Genomic DNA, 14,377 nt, shown 5'->3' on the forward strand with positions numbered 1-14,377 from the left:
TCATTCCTTTTCCTCTTATAAACTTCCCTTTCAGGTCATCCTGAAGGGAGAATGGGGATGTGGCCGGGCAGGGGGAAGGGGACGCCAGGCTCCCTTCCCAAAAGGGCGGTGGCTCTGGAGGGAGGCCAGCAGGGTGCTGGCCAGGGTCAGGCACCTGGGGTCCCAGGCCCAGGACAAAGCACAAAGTGGCTTCCTCCTCTGCAGTCTGCCAGCTGCTTCACCCATCAATAAGGCTCCTGGGTGCCCCCTCTCCTCCTTTCCCCACAGAGGAGGTAGTTACCGGTGAAATGGGATTTGAGGAGTAATGGGAAGAGGACCCCATTCTAAAAATATATCCGCCACAAACTTCCCACAGGAAGTGAAATTCTACCTTTCCCGTTTCAGTCCGTGCTTGTCTGCTTGTTGCAAGCTCCCAGGGGAGGTACTAGTAAGGCTTGCCTGCTCCGCTCACCCCTGCATCTGTCTGTTGAGTCGAAGGAAGCTGGCAGCTGCCCTTCGGGAATGGGACATGGGAAGGCTGCAGATCACTGGGAAAGGTGAGCTGGAGGTGGGCACCAAAGGCAGACCTGGCCAACTGAAACCATTGCCCAGGGCCTGGCCGGGGAGAAGGGGAGAGGGAGGAGGTCAGGGAGCGTTGACTTCTCCTGGCCCTGGGCTACAGCGTTCAGAGGTGTCATCTCCCCAGTCCTTGGATCTGATTTGTAAAGTGGGTATTTTGTTTCCTGTTTTGGGTATTCTTACCCCATTTTGCAGATGAGGGACTTGAAATGCAGAGAATTGAAGTGACACCTGATCTCACACAGCTGGGACTAGAAATCATGGCTATCTGATTCGAAAGATCAAATGCCTTCCTCATACCCCCGGCTGCCTCAAAGAAGCATCCATGCTTCATTCATTCATTCATTCATTCATTCATTTATTCATTGTAGAATATACATAACATAAAATTCACAATTTAGGTGATAATTTAGGTGTATAATTCAGTGGCTTAAGTACATTCAATTGTTGTACAACCATCACCACTATTCATCTCCAGAAATTTTTCATCTTCCCAAACTGAAACTCGGCATCCATTAAATGAGAACTCCCCCTTACTTCTCCCAGCCCCTGGTAACCTCCATTCTACTTTGTCTCTATGAATTTAACTATTCCGGGTACCTCATAGACGGGAATCATACAATATTTGTCATTTTGTGACTGGCTTATTTTACTTAGCACAATATTTTCAGCGTTCATTTATGATGTAGCATGTGTCAGAACTTCATTCCTTTTTAAGGCTGAATAATATTTCATTGTATGGACAGACCACTTTTATTTATCCAGTCATCTGTTGATGGATTTTTGGGCTGCTTCCACCTTTTGGCTACTATGAATAATGCTGCTGTGAACATGGGTGCACAAATATCTGTTTGAGTCCTCACTTTCAGTTCTTTTGAGTGTATACCCAGAAGTGGAATTGCTGGATCAGATGGAAATTCTGTTTAATTTCTTGAGGAACCGCTGTACTCTTTTCCATAGTGGCCACAGCATTGCACATTCCAGCTAGCAATGCAGAAGGGTTTCAAATTCTCCACATCCTCACTAGCACTTGTTATTTTCTGAGTTTTTTTGACAGCAGCCTCCTAATGGGTGTAAAGTAGTATGTCCTTGTGGTTTTGATTTGTATTTCCCTTAATAATTAGTGATATTGAGCAAGAACTGAGCATCTTTTCATGTGCTTATTGGTGACTTCTCTATCTGGAGATATGTCCCTTCGAGTCATTTGCCCATTTTTGATTTGGGTTGTTTGTGGGTTTTTTGTTGTCATTGAATCGTCCATGCTTCTTTGCTCAAAATTACAGATAATGAGGAGTCTTTCAGAGAATCTAAAGTCATCATTTCTGTTCATAACAAGGACCCCTGGGTGAGCTGCAGTGCTCTCTGGATCTGATAAACAGTACACATAGTGTGTGCCTTTGTGTGAAGCGTGTTTGATTGCTTTTGAAATATCTGAGAATCCATCGCTCTTGTGAAATTTTCATTCATTTATCATGCACGTGTTAAGAACCTACTACGTGCCAGGCACTGTGCTGCAGACATAACAGGAATCCGACATGGTTTCTGCCCTTAAGTACCTTACATCCTGCTGGGGAAAAGTAGTTACAACACAGAGTGATACATGCACGTTTGCTGAGCCAGAAATCCCCATATATAATCTGATGGGAATTTTTGGTGCACTACGCTGTGCTCAGATGCGCTGGAAAAGGGGAAAACCTAGGCTCAGAAGGAAGCTACAAAAAGGATCAGCACAGAAACATCAGGAAAGAGGAGGGTTGGAAAGCCAAGGGTCTGAGTTCCTAGATTCTTCTTGTCTGGAAGCTACCATGATGGCCTGTTGGCATCCCTTCCTCCTTCGTGGCTGCTCTGGGCTTCTAGTCGGGTGTGGACTTTTAAGGGAGCAAAGGGGTGTAAGGATGCAAAGTGTGACTCAGAGGGGAATCGCTGAGCTCCTGGTGCTGTTTCAGGGAAGGGAATTTCCCTTCCCAGGAGAACACTGTGTGGCAGAAGGTGTGGCCCCCACGCTGAGATGGAGCGTTCTTTCCAGCTTTGCTAGGGCTTTTGACTGCCCACTGGCATAGGGGACAGCCTTCCTCCTCCTCTCCTTCCTGCTGCCTCTAGACCTCGACCAGCAACATCGCACCGGTCCTTTTCTCTGGCTGACCCCATCTGATGAGAGTGTCTTCGTAGCTGTCACAGCTGGAGGCCAGGTACCAGTCTGCATCCAGGGGCTCATATACAAGGATAACTTTAGAATCAGGCAGGCAGGACCCGCCGTGTTACCTTCCAGGATGCCATGGCCTAGAAGGATTCCATCCCTCCCTCAACTGGACGGAAAACTCATTACGGACTTTTGTTTGCTGCCACGTGGCGCGCCTGGCACATCATACACGTCTAAGCTGTATTTATTGAATGGGTGAAGGAATGAGTCCCTGTCTTCCTCCTTGGCCTTCACTTGGGTTCCCACTGAAGTCACCTAGACCTGAGTTCGGGTTCTGGCTCTGCCCCATGGCAGCACTGACGCTTTCGGTAAGTCACTTCATCTCCTTGGGCCTCAGCTGTCTCACCTGTGAAACGGCGAGTGATTCCTGGAGCCTCATCTACAGCATGTGCATTAAGGGCTAACAGAGGGCCTGACACATCACTTCCCTCTCCTCCCCCCCCCCCCCCGAGGGGCCAGACCCAACTCCCCTGAAACGACTTCCGAATCACTCACACCCTGAGCCTTTGACCAGATCTTCTTTCCGGTTTCCCACCTTGGCTCCAATCCCACCCTTCATTCTTACGTTTCTCAGGGGCAATAAACACCCTTTTTCTGCTCCATTCACAGGGCAGTGGGGAGGCCTTACAGTCTAGTGGTTAAGAGCATAGCCTGGGAATCGAAAGGAATATTATCCTCCTCAAGATAATGCACATTCAGCTCAAAGCCTTGTTCCTGGTGATAGAGCCTCCAAAAAAATGGCAGGGGCAGTGGTAGGAGAGATGACACCTCTCCTGGGCCTCTATTGACCACCAAGTGGGGATTTCTTAGTATGTCATGAGTTCTCACAGCTGCCTGCCATGTGCCAGCCCTGGGTAGACTGTGGAGGGTGGCCTGTCCTCCAGCTGCTCACAGGCTGGGGACGACACAGGAGAAGGCAGGTAAGATAACTAGAAAAGCGCTGTGTGACAGCTCTCTGGGCCTGCTGGTAACTCCAATCAGGCGCAGAAGAGAAGAATCGGGGAACGTCTTTCAAAGGGAGAGGGTATGAACTGGACCCTGGAGAAGGGCTAGGAGCTGAGATGACAAGGAGGGGAAAGGCCTTTTCAGGTCACAGCAGGAGAGAACTGGGAAAGAGGAGAAGCGTGCCACCCACAGAAACACCTGGACAGGGAGGAGCCCAGAGGTGATGAGGCAAGATGTTCCTTTAGTCAATCAATGAAGCAACAAAGATGAATGAGCACTTCTCTGTGCCATGCCCTACACTGGGGCTGGGGAGACAAAGGTGGGTGGGATGCTGTGTGTACACAGGCGACCTATCTGGTGGGTGGCACGTGCTCTTGGTGGAGGATGGGAGGGTGCAGAATTTGTCCCCTTTTCAAATCATAGCGCCCTGCTGGCTTCTCCCGCCATGATGTTCTTGGCCTCTACCTGAGAGGGAACTGTGTGTTCTGGCCCCAAAACTCAGACCACAGAATGGTAGATTGACAAAGCAAAGAGGACCCTGAGAGCAATCCATACCCGAGCTCTCAAGCTGTAGAGAGCAGCTGACCCACGTGCTGGGGAGCTTGTTAAATCTGAAGATGCCAGGAGCCCACCCCCGAAGGTTCTGATTCATAGGCCTTGGGTGGAAGATGTGTTTTTAATAAGTTCCAAAGTGACTCAACTGTGGTTCTCAGCCTTGGCTGCACATGGGGACGCCCTGGGGAGTTTAAAACACTGATGCCCAGGCCCCATCCCTGGAGAGTCTGATTCAACTGGTCTGAGGTTGGGGTCCAGACATTGGTGGTTTTAACAGCTCTTGTGGTGATTCTGAGGTGCAGCCTGGGTTAAGACCCACAGGACTCAAGTTTGAAGACCACTAACTCATCTAACTAGCTTGCATTAGTCAATGTTCTCCAGAGAAACAGAACCAATAGGGGTGTGTGTGTGTGTGTGTGTGTGTGTGTGTCTGTGTATACACAAGAGAGAGATTTATTTTAAGGACTCAGCTCACATGATTGTGAAGGTTAGCAAGTCCATAATCTGCAAGGTAGGATGGCGGGCTGGAGACCTAGGGAAGAGCTGATGTTTCGGCTTGAGTCCAGAGACAATCTAGAGGCAGAATTCTCTCTTCCTCTGGGGATCTCAGTCTTTTTTCTGTTAGACCCTTCAACTGGTTCAATGAGGCCCACCCATTATGGAGGATCATCTGCTTTACTCAAAGTCTACTGATTTAGTGTTAGTATCATCTAAAACATACCTTCACAGCTACATCCAGACTGGTGTTTGACCAAAATCTGGAAACCATGGCCTCGCCAAGTTGACGCATTAAATTAGTCATTGACCACCTCATTTTACAATAAGGGAACTGAGACCAGGAGAAGTAGAACCACTCATCCAGGGCCCATACCTCGTTCTTTCACTGCTGTTTTACTTGTGATGAACTCGTAGATGGTAAGAACCATGGAGAGCCCTTAAAGGTGAAGTCTGACTCCTTCACCTACTGAGGAAGATATGACTCAAGTCAGCCAGCCACCCTTTCCAGGTCTTGCATTTTGGCAATGAATAGAGCTTGGGGCTTGAGGAGAAACACCTGTCTGTGATCATGTGGATGGGCCCTGCCTCTCTCTCTCCAGTCTGTGGACTCACTCTTCAAGATCTTGGGAACAGGAGAGGGGGAAGCTGTAGATCAACTCTCCCTCTAAGTAGAGGGTGAATTGGGAGGCCTCCCCGTGGATGCCAACTCCCTACATTTATATCCAGGCCCCCGCGGTATCTATAATTTTGTGGCTGCTTCATCTATGCTTGGGTCTGCACACTTAATGCCATCGTCCACGGAGAGGCTTTCTGCACACCCGCCTCCTGTTCAGCGTTACATATGGCTTGTGAAATAGAGTTTGCTTTAAATCCAACCCAGTTAGGATGGTTGATCTTGCTAGTTGCATGTCACCCCCACCCCTACCCAATGAGGGCTTGGCAGCACCCTCATCAATGGGGTGTGCAGATCCTCTGAAATAGGCATGTGATGTTGGCCAGAGATGGTGATCCAAACAGAGTCTGGATGAAGCAGGCTGTGGGCAGACGGAGGACTCCAGAGACACGTTGGGCACTGAGCCAGGCCCCAGGGGACACCCTGCAACAATTATGGGGCTCAGAAGGTGCATGGAGTGGAAGCCAGAGGCTCAGCCGGCCAGGAGATGATGCCTGGCTGGCAGATGAAGGATAGAGCAGATGCCGCATGCTGGAGAGAGGAGCCCTCCAAAGGCAGGGCTGCCTCACACCAGAGGCTTCCACGGCCTGCTGGGGCTGGATCCTGGCGCTGGTTGTGGGGGAGCAAAAGGAGGCAGAGGACAGAGCTGGCAAGTCCTGGCCCCAAGCTAACTCCAGGGTTGGGGGGTGGATTGAAAGATGGGCTGCCCCACCCTCCTCATCTGATGACAGAGAACAGGGGTGCTCGGATAAGACTGCTTTTCCAAGATCTCTGGACAGGAGGCTGTGTGGTGTAGTGGAGGAGGCCCCAGGCCAGGAGTTCAGAGACCAGCTGGGGCCCAGCGACCTGGGTGATCTCAGGGAAGCTGGTTTGAACCAGAGCCAGGGCAGGAGGTCAGGCCTCCACTTCCTATCCCAGAGGGCTCTGTCCTCTGTTCCAGAGCTTTGCAACCAGTAGCTTTGTGCCCAGACACGGACCCCCTCAGCCCTCCTGTCAACTGAACAGGCAGCAACCTCTTACGAGCCCTCATACTCCTGGGTGCCATGAAAATAGTATTTCTCTATGGTTTCCGTGACTGAAAAAGTTTGGAAAGCACAGCTCCATACCAGTGTTCCCTGCGGGGTCCCTGTCACACCAGTTCCACAGGCTATTAGAAAGTGCTAGGCAAAGCAGAAAGATTAAACAAGTTTGGGAAATGCAGAGTTAAAGTTAAACAGGTTTCTTTACTATGGGCTTTCCTGGCGGGGGGGGCTGTATGTGTGAATCTCCTACAGGGCTCTGAGATTCAGCTATCTCAAGCATGTTTGTGTCATTCAAAGGTCACGGTTGCAGAATAAGAGACAAGAACTTCTGCTAGCTAGCTATCACTCACTTTAGATTCAAAATCCTGGCCACAGCGTCCAACCGGCTGGGCCTGGGTTATATGCTCGTGAGCTCGCTGCCTGGGGTGGGAGTGGAGGGAGCCCCACTTCCCCAGTGGGAGGTAGGGTCCTGCTTCCCACCAGGGCTCTCACAACGGGGCCCCTCCCAAACCCAAAAGCTGTGTCAGGTCTTGGTGGTTGAAATCTTTGACCAGGGAGTCCTTTTCTTGGATGGGAGAGAGAGGATACTCACATCCCCAAGGAGCCAGGATGAGAAGCCTGCTGTGGGCTTTGCCACTCAAGACTAGGCTGGGGGGTCTCTTTCCACTGGAGCAGAATGCAAGGTTCTCTCCTGGAGAGGCCCCCTCTGCCTTCAGCCCCCCTTCCTCTCCCAGTTCCTATCACCATTCCTCTCCTTTGCACACCTCGCATGTCTGGGGGCACGGACAGTGGGCCAGAGGTTCACGGGGCAGATTCCCTGGATCTTCCAAGGGGACGAGCGGTTGACCCAATGAGCTCACACCATCACTCTCGGGCTTATCCAGAAATCCCTAAAAACTTGGGTGCAGGATAAAAATGGCTTTGTTGGTTCCCACCAGCAGAGTTCCTCGTTAAAATCTCCACTGGTGGGAATTCCCAGTGGAGGGAATGGCAAGCTGGGTGGCATCCTGTCTGGCAGGTAGAAGAGATGTACGTTGGGGTGAGTAGGGCTTCGTAAGTCATCCTCCAGCCACCCCCATCCAGCAGCCGTCACATGTGGACCCCGCCCTGCTTCTGTTTCCCAGTGGACTGGAGCCACCTTCTCATCCTTCATGGCCACGTTGCTCAAATTTCCAACATAATTATCCAACCTTGTGTTGATGGTGAGTCGGAAAGTCTTGCTTAAGAGGACTGGATTGCCAGAGATGAATATCACTATTGCCACCATCCTTATTAATGAACATTTAAGAACCTGCCACACACGAGATCCCATGAAAGTTCTGGGTTGGGTACAAAAAGGAGTTTGACATGACTTCTACTCCTACCTGCCAGTCCTTTAGGCCTCAGTTTTCTCAAAATCTGCAAAATGAGGGCATTAAACCAGGTAGTCCAGGCAGCCCCATCACTCTAAATATATCTCTTCCCAGTGGGTGGTTGTTGAAACCTGGACCACAGCTGGCCATGCAGCTGGCCCTTATTTGTATGACTGTTGTTGCCATGTCTCCTTCTTTCCCTCCTTTTCCACACTTCCCTTATCCCCGCCTCCCTTCTATCCCTCTTCTCTCTGTCTCAGTTTCATCAACTTCCCCTCCCTCCCTTCTTCCCGTCTCCATCACATCTGTCTCCCCGACTTCCGCCGCTCCCTGGTCTGTGTCCCTCTGGGAGCCTGGAGACGGAGGGCTGCCCCCTCACAGGAAAAGCAGAAAGGTGCCAGAGTTGAGCAATCCACGGTGACAACAGGAATTCTTTCTCCGTCACTGACTGGGGCAGGGCAGTACCCCAAGGCTGTGGGCTGGTACCAAAAGCCCTAAACTGTGTGTCTCGGGAAGCCAGGTCACATGACCACGAAAGGCAGCAGAGCTGAGTGGTTTGTACAAGAAGGTGGAGATAGATAGCCTAGGGTGAACAACCATCCCACTTTGCCCGGGACCAAGGGGATTCCTGGAACGCAGGACTTTCGATGCTTAAACCAGGCAAGTCCTGGGGAAACCAAGATGAATTAATCTCACCTCTGGGCTTTGGGCGGTGGGAAGCAGGGAGGGTAACCTGGGTGAGAGTGGTGTGTGATAATCCTTTCTGAGATGTTGGCTGACAGTCACAGGCCTCTCCCTACCCACTGTTCCCTGGGCCTCCACCCTACAGTGGAGAGCTGAGCAAAACATGGGTGCCCTGCCATCGCTGTGGTTACCCATGCCAGAGCCAGCATCCTGGCTGTGACTAAGAGCGCACACTGCATTTTCTCCCAGAACTCAGTGGGCAAGTCTTTTTCCCTCTCTGTGCCTCAGCATCCTCAATCATAAAAGGTCCCATTCAGCCCCGACATCCTAGGGGCCTTCTTCAGAGTTTGCAGACCACCTTCCCGTCTCTTTCCACCATTATCCCAGTTTGTGGCCTTTGGATACTCTCAAGTGGAGCTCCTGGACCGGAACTGACCACTGCCCTGCTGGACGTCCTGGGACATGTGACTCTCCTATTCGTGGCTCAGTCTCCCCATAGGAAAATGGGGGTAGAAATAACCAGCCCACAGCATTATCGTGAGGATTAAATGAGGAAATATATATGAAAGCGCCCACTCAATGCCTGGCGCAAAGTAGGTGCTCAAGAATTGGTGCGTGAAATTAAAACTGCTCTGGGTGTGTTCTGACACGCTCAGGGATCAGTGGTTCTGTGAGCGTGACTGGATATGATGTTCAGCACAGAAGTGATATTGTGGACCAAATAGCGTAGAAATCCAGTGCGATTCGCACTTCCAGCTAAGCCAGGTCCTCCTGGGAGAGGGGGGGAACTGCCCTCCTTGCCCCTCCCAGGGATCAAACCTCTTCAAAGGCACCACCAGATGCTCCCCTCACCTCTCAAACTATGTAGACTCAGGAACAAAATGGAGGGTCCCGGTCCCACAGTGGCCGTGCTTGTTATATTTTGAGGTTATAGCAATTGAGAACCACTATTGGGCAGAAGGTTTATAGAGGAAATCCTTCTTATCCCAATTCATAAGTTGTTTAATCTGAAGAAATAAGACTTTCCCATTTTTTTCCTTGGGAGACTGACCTCTCGTGAATTTTCTGGTTTTGCATTTTGCTCTCCTTGGCTACATGTAAGCACAAGTGCACAGCGTGTGGCCAGGCCCAGCGTTACTAGAAGAATGAAGCAAGCACAAGCATTTGCTACTTACCAAGGGCTCTGTCATTACTACTTATGCCCCCAGGTCGTTTCCTCCTTAGGAAAGTCAAGGTAATACTGACCACTTCATGGCAACCAGGCCCATGTGGGATGAAAGAGCCACTCGACAAACATATGCCAAATGCCTGCTGGTGTGAAGCTCCGAGCTTCATCCTGTGGGGGGTATGAAGAAGCAAACCATACTTACTGTCAAGGAACTTACATTCTGGTCCTGTGGGCCCCATCCTTTTGAAGATGCTCAAAAGATTTGAAGCTTAAAACATTTTTTGAAGTTCAATACATTTCCTGGACCTCTGCCTGGCTGTACCTGGCTCAGATGATTCAGAAATGTTTTTATGTGTATTTGTGTTGAGTCCATCACAATCCTATTTGCTTGCATTTGAGAACTAGCCACATGTGTATGTGTGCAAAACTCTTTGTCCGGCCTACTAATGGAGTTGGGGTTTCTTATGGGTCTGAAGATGATCCCCCACCCTGCTGTCATCTCCAACAGCCTGAGGGGCTTAATGAGTGTTCAGGACTAGTGGAGGGAGACGGGGCTCAGGATGGAGAAAGTGAGAGCATCCCTGACAAAGGAAGGAGGAGCCAGGAGCTCCAGGGTGAGAACACACCGGCAGCCGCCCCCTCATTGGCAGAACGTGATGGCTGGTGGGGCAAAGGAGAAAAGGAAGGAATGACATTTTCTGGGGGGGATATATAAGTAACCCAACTTTTGTCTAATCCCACTGTTGTCTGTTTTAGGAAACCTTCCTCACTACCCTTCTGTGTGCTGAGCTTTGCATCTGGGTGCACATCATTCCTTGTACCATTTTAATAACTAAAGCTTCAGAACTTGCCTGTAGCCATTTCCAAGCTATCCTGCCTCCCTTGCTGTGGGGTAAATTCATCGGCCTGCAGAGGCCAGGACAGGGTCAAACTCCAGTCTCTGCCTCTATCCAGTGTCACCCCAGCCCAAGCCCTCCACGGCTGCTCCGTCACCACCTTTCAAGCAGCTGGGGTTGAATTGGGCTGTGTTTCTCTCCACTCCTGGCAGCCCTTCTCACACCATGGCTTATGGAGATCCCTGACAAGCTCATCCTGCAGCCCTCACTGTAGTCTTTCTGTCCCTACCCTGAACCCCAACCCAAAACCTCACATCTCAGAGTCACTTCTTCCTCCTCCCTCCCAGGTCGGTCACAACACCCATTTTCCAGTTACATCTCCATGTGGTAAGGGCCGGGAGAGAAGGAAGGATGGGAACAAGGAGGACAGGCACATAATCCAGGAAGGCTTCCTGGAGGAGATAATACCCAGGCCAAGTCTTGGGATGAGCAAGAGTTAGCCCAGTGAAGGTGGCGAGGAGGTTGGGAGGGAACCTAGCGTCAGCAGAGGGGACAGAATGAGCAACGCCGAGATGGCAAGGTGGGAGATGGGCATGCTGGTAACACCTCCCACTTGTTGGAAGCAGGTAACCAGCAGGAGGCAGACAAGCAAGGTAGACAGCGACCAGGTGGTGGATCCCAGCGTGTGTATGCTCTAGGAGCCGGTGGTGAAGATGGATTCGCTTCTGAACAAGTGGCAGCAGGAATGGAGAGGAGGGTAAGGTGAGAAAGATGGAGCAGGGACAGTTCACTGTCAGGGGCAAGGGAGGAAAGAGAGGGAGACCCATGATCTCCCCAGGATCCGGCCCTCCATAGCTAACTTGGAAACAAAGGCACAGCAGGAGGAAGCAGAGGGTGGCTCTCCCATCCCTGCCCAGTCTGCTCCTCCTTCCAGGGAACTGAAGCCTGTGTGTTTGTCCCTTCTCTGTTGTGCTTCCCCTGCTGGCACACACTCCCCAGAAAAGCTAAAAATTCATCTCATCTAACCCAAATCAGAGGGTGGATGACCTGGGGCTTTATTACACCCTGGTTAAAATGGGTCTTGTGGGAGAGGATGGGCTCCGTTATAATTGCATCTTTGGTCACCTCCACCCACCCGCCCAAAAAAACGGTGGGGCTGCCTCTGTTTAGACACCACTTTACAAAAGGGCTCTCCTCTTCCCTTCAACTTTTTTTGATTAGTCTTGAAATATCAGCCTGCTGGCCAGGAAAGAGGTGGGAGGAGAAAGGGTCGTGTCCTCCCACCCGGCTGCCTTTGGGGAAAACAGCCTGGGTGGTTTGGGAGATGTCTCTCTGGGGTTGAGGCAGGTGGGCTCCGGGAGAGACTGGGCCCTGGGCTGTTGGAAAAGCAGCAGCAGCAGGCCCCCTTGCAGGATTTTTCTTCGTGATTCTTAAACTCCTAAATGGTTCTTTGGGCTTAAGTATACCGTCTATTTAGAACTGAACATCAGAAACGCGGAAAGAGGGGGCTGTCACTCTGGCTTTGGAAGAAATAGTTTTGGAAAGGGTGTAGAGCAATCAAGTTAATCAAGAGTAGCATTCCGTGTCCTAAGTAGGAAGCAACGGCCCTTTCCAGACCCTCTCCTCCCTCCCTCTGGGAGAGCCGGAAGTGGGTCCTGAGCCTGACTCCCGGGGAACATTTGAACCGCTCACACATGCACGCTCTGGTGTGAAGGTGAGATGCAGGTCTTAGGCGGTGGATATTGTTTTCATATCTGGTAAGGCAAGCCCCTCTCCTCCCATTGCTCATCTGGTTCAAAAATCTCTTGGCTATTCTTAAATGCATTTTTTTTTTCTATATGAACTTTAGAGTCAGCTTATCTAATTTCAGTAGAAATTCTGGTTGATATTTTTATTGGGATCATATTGCATTAATTGAACTATTTAGGAGGAATTGGCGTGTTTACAATGTTGTGGCTGCCGATGCAAGAGCAGGATATACCTTTCCATTTAAGGCTTTTAAAAAAGCACTTCAGTCATATTTTAAAACTTTCTTTGTACGGATCTTGCACATTTCTTACGAGCTTATTCCTAGGTGTTGTATCCATTTTTGTTGCCAAGTAAGTGGGCTCCTCTAACACGTTTTTGAACTTGTCCGTTGTTTGTATAGGAAAATATCCAAGCTTATCCTCTGCAAATAATGACGTTTTTTTGCCAAGTCTTTTCTAACTTTTTAACCTTGTATTTCTTATCCAACATTTTTGATCTTGAGACTTCAAAGGGGGATCAGACTTCCTAGGTGCGAGGAAATCACTGAGCCATCAGTGGGTCAACCAGGCTTTTCTGGGCTAGAGGCTGGGGCGTGGGGTGGGGATGCTTGTGCCTTGAGAATATTTTCAGTGTAATTTATAATAGTCTGGAGACCAAAGCTCTCAGCTCAAATGGATGATGAGTGGTGGTGATGGGGGGGGGGGGGGGGTGGGGGGTGGTTACTCTGTAAGGTGCTGACAGGTGAGGCACCCTCCCCAGAGATGTGAAAGTATCCAGTCCTTGGTGCTGGGCTCCTGTGGCGGGGACAAACACAGCAGAGGGAAGAAAGGCTCTTGTCCCCTGAGACATGCCCTGGGGAAACTGAACATACAGGGGAGGCTGGTCTCCCGGGCTGCAATCAAAAGGGGGTGCTTGCTGTGCACTGTCATGCAGTCTCTCCATCATGACAGCCTGGCACTGGGGTCCTGCCCAGACAGTGGTATAGCCCACATACCCACCTATCACTTACTGGCTCCCACATCATCCCTGATCGTAGGACCCAGCCCACACCAGATTCCTTCTTGGTTCATGTTTCTAATATTTTGCCGTGGGTTAGTTTTACCTGCTCAGTGAAGCCAGAAGCCACTCAAAAGCAGGTTTGGGTCCCTGTTTCAAGCTCCACACAGCCTGAAGCCCAGGTCAAGCACATGGTGAGTAATCAATAACATTTGTGAATTGGCTGATACTCCACAAATAAACCGCTCATCTGTCATGAGGTTTATACTCACACCCTAATTGCCCTGTCTTAGGAAAGGGCTCTTGGAACCAAACAGCCATCAGCCTCTACAGTGGGCAAGGAGGGAAATTATAGCAGAGGACAGACTGGGCTCGAGTATATAAATAGGAAAAGGAAATACTTGGACTTTCCTGGTGCAATAAAAGTTCTATATAATAATATTATATGTAACTGTGCAATTAAGCCTGAAAATTGCAAGCTTCCAGTTTGTTCTTCCCAGCCCAGTGCCAGGCGGTTCTCGTGGTGGATGGTGTCTGCTTAGAAGAAAAGTGTAAGTTCGGAGGCAAATCTGAGGTTTCACTTCCTTTGAAAAACACAGGCAGGCGGGGTTGGGATCGTTGAGGCCATCCAGCTGGGCGCCCGATCTGGGCCTCATCTCCAAATTGGTGTGGACAACGGCAGGGAAGCAGAAGTGTTTTCCAAGGGCCGAGGTGTAACCAGGACGTCTTACACCTGAGAGGAGCCCTTGCAGGGTGATTCTGCCCTCCTTCTTCCCACAGCTCCCACCCCACTGGAGCCTCTCCCCACGATCCCACCCCAGGTCTGGGGCCAGGAGAGGCGCAGGGGCACGGCTGTGAGCAACGAGGAGCCGCTTCATGGTCAGAGGTATAATCTGGAGCTCACCTGCTTGGGTTCAAGCGTCCACTCTACCTCAGTTTCCTCATCTGAAAAATGGGGTAACGATGGTGACACCATTACCCCATCGGGTTTTTGAGAGGATTAAATGCGAGAATCCACGTAAAATATTTAGAACAGCAACTAGCACCGAAGGAGCGCTCCATCCATCTCAGTTACCAGTTTGATTCCATTGCTATCAGTTGGAGGAATCTCAGAATTAACCGTCTGTCTCCCACATGTTGT

The 14,377-nt window shown here is 50.4% G+C and overlaps 1 protein-coding gene across 9 annotated transcripts in view; it reads left to right on the top strand.

The window, feature by feature from the left end:
- ZBTB7C (zinc finger and BTB domain containing 7C) overlaps positions 1–14,377 on the top strand; it is a 347,966-nt gene that overhangs the window by 306,349 nt on the left and 27,240 nt on the right. The window contains exon 1 of one of the 9 annotated variants that reach the window (XM_046671522.1): positions 433–536. The exons of 7 other annotated variants lie outside the window; for them this stretch is intronic. In XM_046671522.1, coding sequence (XP_046527478.1) covers positions 502–536 — 35 coding nt within the window. In that variant the 5' untranslated portion in view covers positions 433–501. Of the gene's footprint in view, positions 1–432; positions 537–11,109; positions 11,254–14,377 lie in introns of those variants that run through there. One more of the 9 variants, XM_046671523.1, reaches the window with a different exon arrangement.

Source organism: Equus quagga, chromosome 9 (genome assembly GCF_021613505.1).
Source record: "Equus quagga isolate Etosha38 chromosome 9, UCLA_HA_Equagga_1.0, whole genome shotgun sequence".
NCBI lineage: Eukaryota > Metazoa > Chordata > Mammalia > Perissodactyla > Equidae > Equus > Equus quagga.